The sequence below is a fragment of the Gadus chalcogrammus genome, chromosome 14, assembly GCF_026213295.1.
Source record: "Gadus chalcogrammus isolate NIFS_2021 chromosome 14, NIFS_Gcha_1.0, whole genome shotgun sequence".
Lineage (NCBI taxonomy): Eukaryota > Metazoa > Chordata > Actinopteri > Gadiformes > Gadidae > Gadus > Gadus chalcogrammus.
Window position 1 is genome coordinate 4,949,283 of NC_079425.1, and position 17,500 is coordinate 4,966,782.

The window sequence follows — 17,500 nt, forward strand, 5'->3', positions numbered from 1 at the left end:
ACACATTAGTGTTTAGTAGAATTCTACTAAACACATTAGTGTTTAGTAGTTAGACACAGGTTGTTGCAGGTGTGTGGTGTAGGATACACCCGTTTTAGAACCAATGCTGTTGGATTAGGGTGTAAAGAGAAAGGTAACCATGGGGACAGTGAGCAGGAAATGGTTAATCCTGCCATAGTGCACAGGTTGTTTACTACTCTATATATAGGCTACCTGAGCGTAAGAGTATATAAATATAGCACGGCTCTCGTAATTTGAATTCCACAAAGTCAAAGGTTTTTAATCAAAAGATACAGTATACATTGTCCTGTTTTTCCAAACGCTTATGGTTCTAACCTCCTAAAACACATTTTTTGATGGAACATTTCTGAACATTTGGGATTGTGAATTAATTCAACAAAGCCTTAACCACATTTATCTTTGTATATCCCAACAAAATGTGTGTCCATTATTCTCAGAATCACATGATGAAAAAATAAAAAAAAGCTTTCTCATCACACATTATATTCATCGGCATCAAAACACTATAAAACGTTTTGCTCCAAAATAATTGTCCTCAATTTTATGTTTCATCAAGGGTAAAAACAGCCACCAGCATAACCTAGACACTTAACAGTTTGCCACTTTCCATCTCATTTAGTTCAGTTCAAGTTCAGGGGCAAATGCACAAGATGGTTCCCTTCCAGGCCACCATAGCAGTCATGTAAACCTCAGGGCTGTATTCTCCACCTGAGTGTGTGTCTGTTTGACTCAAGGTAAGCCAGTGGACTGGGCTGTCAAGCCATGGCTGAGGCCCAGGCGTTGTCTGAGGGGGGCTCGGGCAGCACCCAGCCCTGGGGAACTGGGGAGCTCTCAGCCTGACCAGCGGGCACCAGAAACATGTCCCACTCCCTCCTGGCAGAGGAGAGAGAAGGAGGATTATTAAAGTAGAAGTGGTAGCAGTAGTAGTAGAAGAAGTCGTAGTAGTAGAAGTACTTTAGTAGTAAAGAAGTAGTGACAGGTAAAGTATTTTATAAAGTCACAATGAAGAAGTTGTCAAAATACAATGAAAAGTAGTTGAATTAGTTTGAGTTGTGATTTCGATATCCACCAGCAGAGGGCGTGCACACCTTATCTGCACCAGAGCCCGCAGCGACCGTTCGGCTTGGGTGTAGTACTCTCTGAAGGGCTGCTGCCGTGGGTCGGCCGGCACCTCGTCTACAGAAGGACAGAACCAGGAACCACTTCAGTCAAAGTATGTTGTAAATAACATTGAGTGCACAAAACATACCGAGTACTGGTAAAAACACTATCGGCAAGGTTGTAGACACTTCTGCCCCAAAGTATCTCACAATGTGGTGAGCGTATACAATCTTAACATGGGTGAGGGTCTAACCTGTGGCAGTGAAAAGGCAATGTTCTATAAATAAAGTTAAGCCTTTTAAACAGTTGTTTTGTAAATGTAACAGCTGTGAGTGGTCTGTTTACATTTACATTTAGCAGATGCTTTATCCAAAGTGACTTACAGTAAATATGTCAGAAAACATTTGTTTTTGGTATATTAAGGATGTTCACAGAAACAAGTGCCAAGCACTTACAATTACTAGGTTAACCCATTCGCCGTTTACAACAGAGATAGCTAGGATAAGGCGCCACACGATCCTAAGTACTATTTTTAAGTGCCAGGGCGTGCAACATACAATAAGCGCGCACATCAAGCGCCATCTGTCGCAGGGTACACCCGTCTCTCTTACCTCCGAAGAGCATGACGGCCACCTCCCGTTTCTTCTGCAGCTGTCTCTCCCTCTCCTTCCGCTGTCGCTCCTCCAGGTCGCGCTGCCGCTCCTCCTCCTGCTCGCCCTCCAGCATGACGCGCAAAGCCTTCTCCTCCGCCCCGTACACCGCCGTCCGCGTGCGGATCAGCGCGCGCAGCCGCTCCAGCCGGCCGCCGAACCCCTGCTCCGAGTCGGCGTCCGGGGAGATGCCTGGCGTCGGGGGGAGAGGAGGAAGTGCAATGAGGTCAGGTTCAGGGAAACATTGACTTTACCGGATCGTTGCTATTTGTGTTTAGTATTTGAACATTACATTACAGGTCATTCTATTTGAATTAAAAAAAAGAAAAAAAAAAAGTAGTCAATCTTACAGAGTTGACTTTACATATGCATCAAATTGTGCAATTTGAATTCCAGGATTAATCACTATTTTTGAACTTCCTTAACTGTGGTTCCCGTTTTTGATCTGTGCATTTAATTCAGTTGAGTGATCGAGTTGCACAGGTTACAGCTTGCCTTTTCGTAACGACATATGGTATGTTATTTTAATATGCACCAAGAGGGCAGTAATATATGGTCTTATTTTTTTTTTTCCGGCTAGGAGTCAGACCATAAACCCTAGACCTTAGGGTTGAGGAAGCCCCTACACCTTAGTATTGGGGTAGCCCCTACAGCTTAGTGTTGGGGTAACCCCTACTGCAGGTTTGGAGGGCTTCTTACCCTTCCTGGATGCTGCCTCCTTCCTCAGCTTCCTCAGCTTCTCCAGGGAGCGAAGGATGTCCTGCATCCTCTTCACGTCCGCCTGCTTCCTCCTCACCTCACACAGAACAGAGTCCGCGGCGAGCTTCAACTCTCGCTCCTGGTGGAACATAAAGGAAAAACAAACAAGACTGAATAGGTTTGAATTTGTGCCACGCAAGCAGAATGGACAAATAGTTTTATATAATAAAAATTAGAGCCCGACCGATACGTCGGCGGGCCGATATTAGCCCTTTTCCAAACTATCGGTATCGGGCGATTAATTCATATTTAAAAAAATATATAGATTTTTTTTCGGTTATTGTGTATTGTTCATACATTTTATTGTATTGTTTATTGTAAATACATTTTATTTATCAGAACTTTAATAAAATTTGATTTAAACTTTTCTGTTGTGACAATAAAACATTAAAATAAAGTTTACTTTTAAACTGCATTACCTTATTATTTTAGTGAGGACTCATAATTAACTACAAATAACCAATGTTAGGGAAATCTATGATTTCTTACGCGTTTCAGGAATTTCTTTTTAAAATATATATCGGCAGATATATCGGAATATCGGATTTTTAAATCACCAAATACTTGTATCGGTATCGGCCTTAAAAATCCTTTATCGGTCAGGCTCTAATAAAAATAAATGATGAACCAATTGCAGTGCAGTACAGACTAGACATGCCTACGGCTGCTTGGTACGATGAAGTCAATTAGCAGACACTTTAATCCAAAGTGACCAACATTGATTGATACATGTCATTAAAGAGCTGGTAGGGGCATGGTTAGGCTGTGGACATGGAGGAACGCATCCAGAAATTATGCGTTTAGGAGTCGAGCCCCTTAGCAACTGACTACACTCTCCTGTCCACATAGAACTCAAACTCACCTTCTTTTTCTCCTCCACTGCCTGAATCCGTTTCATCCTCCATTTGTCGATGGCCGCTTCCTTATCCGCAAACCGGTCCTGTGCCAGCTCTTCCCTCTTCACCTGCTTTCGCCTCCTCAACCGGGCTCTTCTCTTACTGATCTGTAAAAGTTTGCTTTTCAGCCCCTCTAGATGGTCACCGCCCTTCAGGGATTCCAGTGTCTCTTGGAGCTCCTTCTTCGTGTCTTGCGCCTGCAGGTAAACATCCGCCCAACCACTGTCGTCCTCCAGGTTTTGCTTCAGCGTGTTGCAAGCGAGTGAAAGCTTTGACACGAGCTTTAGAGCGCCGTAGAGGTCCTCTCGAAACCGCAAGGGGGACGGCTTGGAGGCAGTCTGCTCGAAGTCTGGGGTCTTTTTGGCAGCCTTCCTTCTTCTCTGTACGAACTGCCGGATCCACTGCTCATCTTGTCTCCTCTGAATGACACTCTCATCCAGAGGTGTTCTACTGAGCGCTTGTCCTGGTTCCTTGCTCTGAGCTGCAGCTAAGGTCTGGTAGCTACGAACAGGTGCACTGTGTATTTCTGACAGATCCCTATATTCCTGTTGTTGATGCTGATATGTAAAACCCGGTGGTTCAGACTCTCCAAACGTTGAATAAGCGTGCTGATTACCTTGCCTGGGGTTACGGTTCGTTGTTGGGTGATGACCGTACATTTGACTATTTGAAGGCCCCGGGTTGTCGTGTCTGTCACCAACCATTGGATTAAACGGACCACTGGGTTCCCTGAGAGCTCCCTGGCCAGAGGTGAGTGAAGGCGGATACTGGCTGGGTGGACAGTTGAATGGCGGTGGTGGAAGCGAGGGATTGAATCCATAGCCCTGATCCCCATAGGCTCCATACCCCTCCATCCTGGGTGCGGGAGGCGGAGGCACATTGGGTGGGAATCCATAAGGATAGCCGCCATATCCTGGATGATTAGGCGGTCCCGGGTGGCCTGACCAGAAGGGACCCGCATTGACATCGTTGGGTGGTGGGTCCTGGGACGACCAGGACCAGGGTGGGTTTGAATGGTTGCCCGACATGTTAGAGCAGCCGGACTATGAGGTGTGTATATAGTTCCCTTTGCGGTCTCCTACCTCCGCTGGTATAAAACACGTCTGGGTCGAAACATACTGAACTGTATGAAGGTTTACAACGAGTGTTTATGTCTCCCTTAACATCCCGTAGGTTATAACTCACACGTGTGGAGTATGTGAGGAAGAAATGCGTAAAATAAAAATAAACAATCGTTTACAATCACTTTGAAACTGGACGCCATGTTGCTGTGACTCTTCTTTACGGGTTATTTGTGGTTGTGAATTACACAGAAGGAGGGTCTACTGCCCCCTCCTGTCGAGAGGAGATATAGCAGCTCCAATAGCCATGTACAGAATGAATCAAAGTGTTATATTTTTCTTTAAATAGTCGATTGTAAAATCGTCTTTCCAATGGACATTGGGCATAAATTATACTTCCTCTTTTTTTTTTTTTAATAAAAATTGATATTTCCCTCAGTATTTCCTTTGTGAAATATTACTGTTACATTTGGTCATTGACGTTATTTTGAATATAAATATAACACGTACCTCCATTCCTTAACACATTTGTGTAACGCAAAGATAATGGGTGTAAATAAAAGGATTTACATAATCAAAACATACACGATATGCGCAGACAATCCGCAACACACACGCAAATCAAAAGAAACACGCATGCGCACATACCGTATGTTGTTCTCCTATGCGGAAGTCAACGATCTGTCATATGACCTGAGCCTGGAGAACAAGAGCGATGCCGCACGTTAATGGATAAAAGTACGAGATACGTCGAATGACATCCACAACGAGAAAGGTACTATCCGCCGTTTGGCTTCATGCTAGGGTTGTGAGTACGAATCCTCAGCTGCGATTCTCTGCGCACACATCAGCCAAGTCACGAGTGGTCGAGTGCAACCTCATCCAACTACACCTAAACTATTTGTATTATCTTAACCAACCTAACCACCTAACAATAAAATCAATGTGTTATTAACCAACCTGACTACCTAAAACTAGTCGATCGAGTCATCTAGAGGTGACATGTGACTGGTTATCTAAATACAATCACATGTTGTTACGGGCGCATGTAATGAACTCCGCTCCATATGATGGACAAGTTTGAATGTCAAATATAAAACAAAGGTGACTCAGATGCAGTAAACCAAGAGCCACGGTTGACAGGGCTTTAAACATAATGCCTTCTCACTGATCTGTTGCAGGAATGGAGGAGATAAAAGTGTCTCCCGACTACAACTGGTTCAGGAGTACAGTGCCATTGAAAAGAGTGAGTATGTGTTGAAATAAGGCCCTAATCTGTCTCTGGTATGAAGCGATCATCCGAGCCCTGTGAAGCCTCATCACGGGATCCATGTCAAGCTCAGTATTGTAGTTTACGGTATTTTATCCTACATTAACTCTATATGAAGCGAAAGCTCTGTACAGGAGGATCCGATATTAACTCTATATGCAGCTTCTACACATGATCCACAAATTAATAACAGTAGGTCGTCTTGAAGCCCTTTAGTTAACCATTATCCACAATTTAAACAGTGAACAGACCGAAATTGTGCGGTGGCTAGGATAGACTTCACCTGTTTTGCTTCCTCACATTGTATCTAATAAGCTACCGTTCCCCTTTCAGTAATATTGATTTAATTATCACACGGTATGCTGTTACTAGATCCCTTTTTTAACTATTTGAATGACCATTGTCCACTTCTGCTTTTTTATTTTGCTATTTATTTAAAGCCTCAACACAGGTGGTTGCAACTGATGAAAACCTCACCCAGCGTCTGCTATTGCACTGATTAACTTTTTTATGGCCATCTCTTTGTGTGTAAATATTTATTTATTTGTTTATTTAAAAGGGGCAATGCACGTCAATTGACTATTTGGTTTGCACTCAAAATGTAAATGTGCCAGAGTTAGCAAAAAAGCTAATTTTCATCTGTAAAGGGAGCAAACCTAAATTCAAATGTATTAAAATGTAATATTCTGTAACCCAATATGGAAATGGAGGTGCTGCAGCATCAAGTCAAATAAGAAAAGATAAAAACAAACGCATGAAATGTCAGACTTTCTGAACACGGTTGCTTTTGTCTTCCAGATAATAGTCGACGACGACGACAGCAAGGTGTGGTCGCTGTACGATGCCGGGCCCAAGAGCATCCGGTGCCCCATCATCTTCCTGCCCCCGGTCAGTGGCACTGCAGAGGTGTTCTTCCAGCAGGTCCTGGCTCTGACCGGCTGGGGCTACAGAGTCATCTCGGTGAGAGCCTTATTCCTCCACCGCATCGTCATCCATCACGTCCAACTTCTAATCACATCTAGGAGGCCCTCTGGACACCACAACGTGAAGAATAACAAATGTAGCACTTTACTGCCTCAGGGCTTTTCTGCAAGACAAATCTGTGTCTGTGTGTGTGTGTGTGTGTGTGTGTGTGTGTGTGTGTGTGTGTGTGTGTGTGTGTGTGTGTGTGTGTGTGTGTGTGTGTGTGTGTGTGTGTGTGTGTGTGTGTGTGTGTGTGACCTTAGTTGCAGTATCCTGTATACTGGGATCTCTTGGAGTTCTGCGATGGATTCCGGAAGCTTCTTGATCACTTGCAGTTGGATAAGGTAAATGGAGTCTGTTTTGGACAGAAACCCGTTTGGTGTACCAGGTTGGACTGTTGGCTTCCATGGATACATGGATACATCCAATGCATTTGATTCAGCATTTGGGCTGCGCTGCAGATGAATGACGGGCGTTTGGTTTGATGCAAATCATGTTTGCTTCATAGACTTCCCCAATAGCCCAAAGTCACCACAGGCATGTGATGTAACTTGGCGCAACGGAAACCCTAGTACATGCTTCGAGCTTGCTTGTTATGTAATCAGATACCAAATCTGTCATTTTCTATGGCATTCATGAAACCATAGAAAGTTGTATTGGTCTGCGATGTGAAATGGCTTTTTAAATGCACTGTTCAACTGCCTTTTTAGGAAAATTAATGCTTTCTTAATCTTACAAGTTATTACCGTATAGTAAGTTAACTCTTTACACCTTGTTTTCAAAAGGTCTATGCAATACATTTTTACATTTGTTTGTTTTTATTTTTCGGTTTGAAGGTTCATTTGTGTGGGGCTTCGTTGGGGGGGTTCCTGGCCCAGAAGTTCGCAGAGTGTACGTACAAGTCCCCAAGGGTGCACTCTCTAATACTGTGCAACTCCTTCAGCGACACCTCAATTTTTAACCAGACCTGGGCGGCAAACAGGTGATTTATCTCCATGTATCTTGTGTTTCTACCGTCGTTTCTCCTCTGCAGTGTCGGCCCTATTATTAAATTATGCTTTACTCCGCAGCTTTTGGTTGATGCCAGCCTTTATGCTTAAGAAGATTGTTTTGGGGAACTTTTCCAAAGGACCTGTCGACCCCAAAATGGCAGACGCGATCGACTTCATGGTTGACCGGGTAAGCCTTTAGAAAGGGATGCTTCCTTTTTGTGAACATATCAATAGAAATCTAATGCTTCAAGGCATCTCAAAACTATTTTGTGTGAGCACTTACACATACCTGCATTTTATGTTTATGTTTATTTGAACATCATCGATTGTTTAAAATTGGGAAACCTCAGACTAATTTACTCTCTGTGTAATCGTACAGTTGTTTCAAGTCTTATCGATTTTTGTTGTAGACATACATATATTAATGGCAAGCTACAAAGTAAATTAGAAGACTTGTCTAGATCTTGGAAGGTAGCATTACTATTTGTGTAGCCTGTGGTCGGGGATCCTAACTCTTTTTAGCTGAGCGATATATAATCGCTCTGGATTATATTCTGGTATCTTCTCTCCTCCTCCCACCTGGTTAGCTGGAGAGTCTGAACCAAAGTGACCTAGCCTCCCGGCTCACGCTCAACTGTCAGAACTCCTACGTGGAACCACACAAGATAAAGGACGTGGTGGTGACCATCATTGATGTGAGCTTCACAAACCATGTCTTTCAGCGAGTCATTTGAACATGCACACTCCACAATGCAGTTCAAACTAACGTTCTGATCTTTGTTTTGATGCGCAGGTGTTTGATCACAGTGCCCTCTCTCTGGAGGCCAAGGAGGAGATGTATAAACTGTACCCCAACGCCAGGCGAGCTCATCTCAAAACAGGCGGGAACTTCCCTTACCTCTGCCGGAGTGCGGAGGTCAACCTGTACATCCAGGTAAGCACTTCTCCAGTGTGAGTGACTTTCAATGTCTTGGGTAGAAAATACACTGGTTATTAAGTAAGCGTGAAACTTGTCCTGGTTTAGGGTTATTTGAAATTACTATTTACTAAGGTCATTTAGAGCATTGTCACCTGTAGTCACTGAGTTAACTGCAAGTGGTAGGCTTGATTTTGATTCCTGAAATTTTAATTTACAATAATAGAAAAATAGTATTTATCATTGAAAATAAATCATAATTTTCGCTTTGTGCATTCAATACGTTTTTCATTACGTTTTGTTATGTTTAAGAATGATGCTTGTTTGCGTTTGCTAAATAACGAACCAGGAGGTCAAGCAGCATCAAGCGCTGGAACCCATTGGTCAGCCACAGCATGTGTGTTTACCTATTTTAACCCTTTCACATATGAGGTTTTTCCGTGAAAGGTTTTAATGGGCATTAAGTGCCTCCTGACCTAAGGTCAACGGTTGGGAACCACTGACCAAGAGAACTTTAAAAGGCCTTTCTTTCCCCAGGGACTAGTTTCACGGGGGTTCTAACCCAGAACCATTCAGCTGGGGTCAACACACCCTAACTCCTCGGCTCGTCCGCCCCTTTAACCCGGTTCTGTTATGTGGCCGTGTTTACCTTTTTACAGATCCACTTGCGCCAGTTCCACGGAACGAGGTACGCTGCCATCAACCCCTCCATGGTCAGCGCCGAGGAGCTCGAGGTGCAGAAGACTCAGCTGACGGAGGACAGAGACCTGGCCGACAGCCAATGAGAGACTACCTTGTTCTGCTGGCACCCGCCAGTGTGTGTGTCGGTGTGTGTGTGTGTCGGTGTGTGTGTGTGTGCGTATGGAGAAATCATGGAAAGGAAGCTGAAGCTTATCAACCTTGAGCTTGCTGATTGCTTCATGCTTCCTTCTCCAGCACCTTCTTTTGAACAGACTTCCTTTAGCATCGCAATTTTCTTTCTTCCGAGGCTGAATAATCAATATACAGATTTAATTGATTATATTTGTACCACAAAAAAAACGACAGTATTTTGATAATCGCCTATTGTATATACCGAGAAAGCTCTGAGGCGGCTTCATCTTAAGATTGCTGTATGATTCCATGTCATGAGTTTTTTTGCCTTATGTGAAATTATTTGGACGAGTCATGATGACCTTGCACTTTTAATTTTTGGGTTACCACTGCCAACAGTTAACTAGTAGAATGTGAGAAAAATGTGTGTGCGGGTTATACTGAAACAAGCATTGGATAGGTATTCGCTAGAGTTGAACCACATTGTCATCCCTCTAATTTGGAGTAAATGCATTGAATACTTGGTGTGTCCGATGTGTTGTGCAGTCATTTAAAGTATGAGTGACTGAGTAGGTCTACGTTTTAAAACACTGTGACATTCTATCTTGGGGGGAATTAGTACTTTTACTACGGAACATTTCAAACTACTTTCTACCCTTACTCTATTTTGTAAATAAAATAATAAATACGGAAAACTAGTCGAATGTAGATATTCTTTTAAATATAATGGTTCATTAATTAGAGCCTGAAAATCAAAGGACCAATGTGTGAGGATAAACAAAATAGGAATGGTCAAATCATGTTGATGGCTGTGCTCAAACTAAGAAAATGTGTAGGGCTTGTACATTGTAATGTCAGATTGCAACGTCTTCCGCAATTTTGGGAGTGTAGGGGAATGTTGGTAATTATAGTAATGGTTCTTTGCTCTTTGTTTGGTTAATTATTCGTGAAATTATATGCCATTGTGGGAAGACACAGCCACAGATATTCTATTTGTAAAATGTGGCAATACGTTTTTCATTATCCTAGGTTACTGAATATTTATGTTTATTTCGGATTCTACAGAACTACAACTCTCTTGAGTCCTCTCAATATCGTTGAGTATCGCCAACAGTTGGTCCCATGATGCTTTCTGATGTACAAGCCCTATTGTAGATTAAAGTACGAAAAAAAAACGATTTTGATGTCTTTGTTAGGAAAACAGTTCCCAACTCGACAAGTATATTAATACATCATTTATTGGATTTACGTGACATTTTAGAAAGAAGGTTACACTAATAACACTTAAAATATGACAGCATTTATCACCTTAGTGCTAAGAGGTGCCATAATAACATTAAATCGGTACAGCAGTCTTCATCAGCAAGGCTTGACCTAGCCGCAGTTTTACATCCGAGGGATTTTCCTCAAGACCTTGTATTGCATTTCTGAGAAGGACATCTCAATTTGGGGTACAGTGCAGTGGCTTCAGTCACATCGAAACCATTGTTCAATCTCACCGCGGCACTCCTTCTGTGGTATTGAACACACCCGATACATGCAATGCAAGAGCACTGCAAAATGCATGCGTTGGTCGAACATTAAACACAACAGTAGACCAGCAGGTGGGGAGGAGTTCTTTAGAGGAGGATACCGTGTTCCTTGATCTTACTTTGTGCCGTGATGCTTCACATTAAGCAACATATTCTGGGATGGATGATGTCATCGTTCGCCTTTTGGCGGATGCTTTCTGCAAGATTATGAGAGGGGGGGGGGGGGAATGTTTACTTTCAATACAGTTACCCCTTAATCACAATAACAAAAGTGATACACATGCCCACGCCACAAAAACTATTTTAAGTCAATTTAAGTAAACCTTATATTTACAGTCTCAAAGGGCTCACAGGCAAACATTCCACACCATCATTTGAAATGATGAAAAGGCAATCATAAAAGCTTTAATTATTCTAATCCTTAAAACCCAAATCAAGTGTTTCTACAATCATCACACCCAGACCTAACGGTGGCAGGAGTCTCAGTGGAGGTGTTTTGAAGAGCTCACCTGCCAGATCTGTGCGTGAGATCTCCACCAGCCCCTCGTACAGGCCTTTCACTGGGTTGTCTCCGGCCTGCACTGCCCCATGCAGCCAGATCAGCAGCATCCGATGACCGTGCTCCTTGAAGCTCTTGGAACCTTGAAGTAGAGATAACATGCAAACGCACGTTAAAACACTGAAGTTTGAGGAATGGGGCCATTTTTATGAAATGTACTTGGAAAGGTCCTTGAGTTAAGGCTGTTTATGGTCTGGATTTGATGCTGGCGCTGTCTAGATTCAAAGCTCTACATGAGGTCTTCATGAGCTGTGGTCTTCACCAGGTTGTGTTCTTCATGAGGCTGTGTTCTTCATGGGACTGTGTTCTTCTTTGTAACCCATTCTGGATTCGTGGCTAAGCTATAGCAGTGGTCCACCTGCCGTTACCTTTTTAAATATCGGTGAAAAAAAACAGGGCCCAGGCGGTCGAAGCCTGCGGTCCATTTGCTCTTAGGATTTATTAACAAGTTTCTATTTGGTTTCCTTAGTTACGCCCCAGGGTTAATTATTGGATTTCTAAGTCAATAGTTTTGCAATGAATGTCGGGACTGGGGTGCCAGTCCAGTGCGCTAATACTAACCAAACACTAACCAAACACTAACCAAACACCGTTCCACCTGCTTTACCATTGAACCAAATCATAGGAGCCCATTCCAGAGAACAACAAGCATTCTTCTCCACATTATATCATACCGTTCGCTCATGGTTTGGAGTGAAACTACAAACAATGATCATCCCTCCCCATAGTTTATGTTTATAGTATTTCTCAATATCCTGTACAGTTGTATATTGTATTTATTCTTTTGTCCTCGTTATAACAAATTGTTATATTAACATTATGTGCAAAATATACCGAGCACTTATGGTCAGCTGATGCAAGAAAGTGTGCTCACCTGTCCACTGTTGCTCTATAGCACGCATGTGGTCGCTGGTGAAGCCCCAGTGCTGGCCCAGGAGCTTCCACTCGCCCCGGCAGAGGTGCTTGGTGGCCAGGCTCCACAGGACGGACCGCAGGTGCTGGGTCTCCAGCTGGTGATCCTGCCTGAAGGTCAGCGGTCGGCCCACCCACGGGGGATGGCCCCTGGACGCGCTCTCCTGGGGGGGGGCAGGCAGAGGTGGGTTGGAAGTAGGTGGGATAATGGACCAAATAATCCGGTTATATCATCTTTTGGAAAAATAAATATAAAGGAAATCATCAAAGTAGACTAAAGTATCATGTGAAACATATTATGTGATTACTTGTAAAGACATATTACATTTCATTAAGTCATTTGTATGAATAAAATGGTCTTTATGTTCCTGTGAATGTGTATTGTCATATATAACTGTAGTTATATATTTTTTTATGTTGATGGATCTTAATGCATAATGCCATCAATCCATCTATTAGTTTGAACATATTACATCCTTTACTTTAACAAGGTACTTAAAAACATGCAGAACCACTCCACAAAATGTACTTTTTCCCACTTGTAGAACCGGTCAGCTTTGATGATCATGTCGACGAGGATGACGTGGCCGCCCCTCGCCGCAACCTCCAGACACGTTTTACCCTGCTGGGGGGGGTCATCATACATACAACATACGCGTTAGGTTACTTTAGGTACCCCCAGTACAATCAGGAAGAGAAGAGGATAATCTTCCCTCCTGTGTTGTGTGAAGTCGCTCGAGTTCATTTAGATAACAAATGTATTTCACGGTATTTGCATATAATTATTTGCTATGAGCCAATATTGTCTCACTTATGAGAATATCTACAGTAGCTCTCCTTAGTGAACACTGTTCTTTAGAATGAACACACAGCCTTATTTTAAAAGAATGACAAGTCATGAAGCACAGACAGCAGCTTTATCCACGGGTCGTGGTTCACGTTGAGCCTTACCTTGTCCGTCAGGTGGAGTTTGACTCCGGCTATGAGCATCATTTCCACCAGGTCCTGGCGGCCATCTTCTGCAGCGATGTGTAACGGGGTCTGAAGCCTCTGCAGGGAGAAGAACCACAGATCAGCGGCCAGGCGATGGTGATTGTACAGCCCTTAACCTCAGTCACAGGCTCCAAGGGCCTCTCAGGCCACATGTTATGACACCAACCCCAGGGTTACGATGCATTTTATATCCACATCATGATCGCGTATCGTATCATATTGATGTGAGTTTAACACAAGCGAATAACTACAACGTAATGAAATTAATACAAAAAGTCATCGGAAAATATTACGATGGAAAACCTATGAAAGCACAAAGGGACACTGTTTTTGAATGTAGCGAATTGCACTGAATTACTATAATAAATAATCATATATAGGCCTTTGACCAATGCGTATAGAAAATTAGACTGAACTGCTGACAAAGATAGTACTTTAAGGACTTGCACATTTGTAATTATATGCCACCATATCCACATCACACGAAGATAAGGGAACATCCGTTTGTTCAAGAAGAATGCCATCTCTCTCTTCTAAGTTTCACAATCCAGTAACTCTTGCTGCTGCTTGCAGTTATGCAACCTCCAGGCCACATGTAGATTGCAACCTTCTTCGTTCATCATAGCAACGGCGTCGACATTTCGAGCGTCAAACGTCGTTTCCTGCATTCTGGTGAAATTATATGCACTGATTTTTTTTTCCTTTACTGCAGCAATAGATGGTGTGAATGTCTTTATTTATGTCAAGTTAAATATACAATTCAGGCAACTGGCCCCAGGTGACAGTTCTAAATATAGAGCAGTATAATGCAGTAAGGCTCTCAGGCATTCTGCATCGCTTTCAAAAAGGCTACGTCAGAATGCATGAATGGCAGGTTTTGTGGGCAATACTGCGCCATTCTGTTATGCCTTTAGAGAGTGGAAGTGATGCATAGTATACTTTAGAGACTGTGGCGTTAATTGAGATGTGTCACCCTTTAGGCATGATTTACTCTTCTTTCCTTCTGTTGTGTATTTTGTCTCGGCAATTGTGTCTATTTTTTGGCAGTAAAAAAAGACCAAAAGCTGACGAAAAACACGTCACTGGTGCATCTATGAGCGGCGTTCTAGTGATTTTTTAAAACATATGTCCACCACTTCTTAAAAAAAAATTGCGGAGATTGAGGGGAGGGGGGGCATATCTATCGAGCCCCCCACCTCAAAATCTACCCCCACGCATCATAGTAACAGTAAGCATGTCTCCTATTCTCACCTTGTCAGGGATGTCCAGGTCACATCCAGAATCTAGCAGTAGCCGTACGACATTGGCGTGATGGTTGGACACGGCTATGTGAAGAGGCGTCCTGTTTTGCTGTTCACACCACAGGAATGATGTCACCAAACAAGACAAGGTCAACACAAATAATAAGTAAAAAAATTCCCCTGCAGTACGACATCCAGGACAACTCAGTGAATGCTACACACAATATACGCTTAAAGTAAGACATTGTTTTGCACTTACACTGTCTACAACATCTGTGTGAGTCTTTGCTTCCAGCATTAAGATGGTCACATTGACCAAGCCATGCTGAGCGGCGAAATGCAAGGCGTTCATGTCCTTCTGCAGAAAGAATAAAAGAAGAAAACACAACAATGTTACACTTAAAGCATCAACCATTTATCCATTTTTAAATCATCAGAGCGTTACGGGCGTAGTCTTCACTAGACTATGCCCTCACTAGACTTTTTCCCAGAGTCGGCCTCTGCATGGTGCAAGTAAATGTACAAGTGCAGCTATAATTTGAGCGTGCCATAGTTTGAGCGTTGACGTTGCAGCCGAAGAGCAGCAAGAGCTCAACACAACCGCTGTGATCCTCATCCACCGCCATGTGCAATGCTGTGAGGCCCTCCTGGGAAAGAACACAGAGAAGGGAAATCACTACAAAAAAACACTTTAGTAGATTGTGAATGTAGCTAGTAGCAGTGAGCCGCTCATACTGACACCTTCACCTCGATACAGCGCGAGCATCTGTGGTGCACCAGCCGCCACCACATATGGGCTCGCAGATGGCGTGCTGCTAAGAACATCCCACTTGTTAAACTGTGGGGGAACCGGCGTCGCGCTTCACTCACTGCGTTCCTCTCATCCACATCCAGGCCCGTCTCCAGTATCTTCCTCAGCACCTCACAGCATCCGTTCCTGGCTGCGAGATGCAGAGCCGTGTTCCCCCCCTGAGTCGCATTTGAAGAGGAGGGAGAAATGTGACGGTATGCTGATATTAGGTTTCACATAATTCTCGCTGAAAGTCCATTTCATTGATTAACGACAGAAAATGACATGTTCATGTCCGTGTGTGTGTGTGAAGGTGGTCACCTTGTCTTTCGAGCCGTGTGTACAACCCATTCCGATGAGGTACTCCACCACTTCTTGCTGTCCGTGTTCAGCAGCCAGTAGGAACGCTGTCTTCCCAGCCTGTCCAGACAGAGGTCTTTAGATCAACACAGTAGGCCTGACCGGAGACATGTCTTTAGATCAACACAGTAGGCCTGACCGGAGACATGTCTTTAGATCAACACAGTAGGCCTGACCGGAGACATGTCTTTAGATCAACACAGTAGGCCTGACCGGAGACATGTCTTTAGATCAACACAGTAGGCCTGACCGGAGACATGTATTTAGATCAATACAGTAGGCCTGACCGGAGACATGTCTTTAGATCAACACAGTAGGCCTGACCGGAGACATGTCTTTAGATCAACACAGTAGGCCTGACCGGAGACATGTCTTTAGATCAACACAGTAGGCCTGACCGGAGACATGTCTTTAGATCAACACAGTAGGCCTGACCGGAGACATGTCTTTAGACCAACACAGTAGGCCTGACCGGAGACATGTCTTTAGATCAACACAGTAGGCCTGACTGGAGACATGTCTTTAGATCAACACAGTAGGCCTGACCGGAGACATTGGCACTGCCACCCTAATTCAAAATGTATCTGCTCATGTTTGTTTAGGTTTTGTTCATGAAATGGTACCTGTATTCAGGTAAAACAGGCTTGGGAACCGGTATTGGATAGATAAGTTACAATACAAACATTTCATATAAATAACCTCAGAAAAGAAGGCAGATACTAATAGTGGTCACTTGATATTCATTGCAATGTCTCAGAACAAAAGGGCCTGTACTTTAAAATTCACTGCCACTGTTTGAATCAAGCAGCTGGTAATCCATTGGTGAAGGTTCCCCACAGAGCCTACCACAAATGGAACATATGTCAGTACAATACCAACAAGTTTTCTAAATGACCATTTTGTACTGTACTGTTGCTATCTTCTGTCTGTTTGTGTGATGTTTGTGTGTGCGTGTGTGTCTGTCTGTCTGTCTGTCTGCCTGTGTGTGTGTATGTGTGTGTGTATGTGTGTGTGTGTGTGTGTCTGTGTATGTGTGATGTCTGTGCATGTGCATGTGCGTTTGCACGCGTGCGTGCGCGCGTGCGTGCGTGCGTGCGTGCGTGCGTGCGTGCGTGCGTGCGTGTGTGTGTGTGTGTGTGTGTGTGCGCTGGTCAATGAGAGGGGAGGACTCCACACCTTGTCCACTCTGTCCAGGCTGAGATCCTCCAGGTTCTCCATGATGAACTCCAGGACTTTGGTGTGACCTCTCTGGGCCGCACAGTGGAGCATGCTCAGGCCATTCTGGAGGACCAACACACACACACACACACACACACACACGCACACACACATATCAGGTGCACACATACATATACGCACACACACACACAGACAATGTATATCAGGTGCACACACACACACACACACACACACACACACACACACACACACACACACACACACACACACACACACACACACACACACACACACACACACACACACACACACACACACACACACACACACACACACACACACACGTTCATAGTTGGGACATTAAAGGTTGCCATACCCACGAGTGGCGAGGTGTGAGGAGGGGGGTGGCCTACCTTGTTCTCCCAGGTGAGCAGGGCTCCAGAGGCCACCAAGAGCTGAAGGATCTTCAGGTGACCGAACCAGGAGGCCAGC

General features: G+C 43.8%; 3 protein-coding genes across 4 annotated transcripts in view; 1 reads left to right on the forward strand and 2 right to left on the reverse strand.

Moving 5' to 3' along the window:
* Nucleotides 1-36: 36 nt before the first annotated feature.
* Nucleotides 37-4,811, reverse strand: pdcd7 (programmed cell death 7). The gene is made up of 5 exons (XM_056607700.1): nt 3,394-4,811; nt 2,472-2,610; nt 1,734-1,964; nt 1,110-1,197; nt 37-894 (listed from the first exon to the last, which is right to left on the reverse strand). The coding sequence occupies exons 1-5, from the start codon at nt 4,453-4,455 to the stop codon at nt 777-779; spliced, it is 1,638 nt and encodes a 545-aa protein (XP_056463675.1). The 5' UTR covers nt 4,456-4,811; the 3' UTR covers nt 37-776.
* A 284-nt stretch (nt 4,812-5,095) lies between these two features.
* On the forward strand, nt 5,096-10,879 carry spg21 (SPG21 abhydrolase domain containing, maspardin). Its single transcript, XM_056607883.1, has 9 exons — nt 5,096-5,263; nt 5,670-5,734; nt 6,557-6,718; nt 6,985-7,065; nt 7,558-7,703; nt 7,792-7,900; nt 8,301-8,408; nt 8,507-8,647; nt 9,289-10,879. The coding sequence occupies exons 2-9, from the start codon at nt 5,672-5,674 to the stop codon at nt 9,412-9,414; spliced, it is 936 nt and encodes a 311-aa protein (XP_056463858.1). The 5' UTR covers nt 5,096-5,263; nt 5,670-5,671; the 3' UTR covers nt 9,415-10,879.
* ankdd1a (ankyrin repeat and death domain containing 1A) overlaps nt 9,648-17,500 on the reverse strand; it is a 10,556-nt gene continuing 2,703 nt past the window's right edge. The window contains exons 4-15 of one of the 2 annotated variants that reach the window (XM_056607882.1): nt 17,422-17,500; nt 17,006-17,110; nt 15,791-15,889; nt 15,550-15,648; nt 15,228-15,326; nt 14,939-15,037; nt 14,690-14,788; nt 13,397-13,495; nt 12,975-13,067; nt 12,408-12,609; nt 11,484-11,615; nt 9,648-11,171 (exon numbers count right to left, since the gene is read on the reverse strand). The exon at nt 17,422-17,500 is cut by the window's right edge and continues 20 nt beyond it. In XM_056607882.1, coding sequence (XP_056463857.1) covers nt 11,110-11,171; nt 11,484-11,615; nt 12,408-12,609; nt 12,975-13,067; nt 13,397-13,495; nt 14,690-14,788; nt 14,939-15,037; nt 15,228-15,326; nt 15,550-15,648; nt 15,791-15,889; nt 17,006-17,110; nt 17,422-17,500 — 1,267 coding nt within the window. In that variant the 3' untranslated portion in view covers nt 9,648-11,109. Of the gene's footprint in view, nt 11,172-11,483; nt 11,616-12,407; nt 12,610-12,974; nt 13,071-13,396; nt 13,496-14,689; nt 14,789-14,938; nt 15,038-15,227; nt 15,327-15,549; nt 15,649-15,790; nt 15,890-17,005; nt 17,111-17,421 lie in introns of both variants that reach the window. The other variant, XM_056607881.1, reaches the window with a different exon arrangement.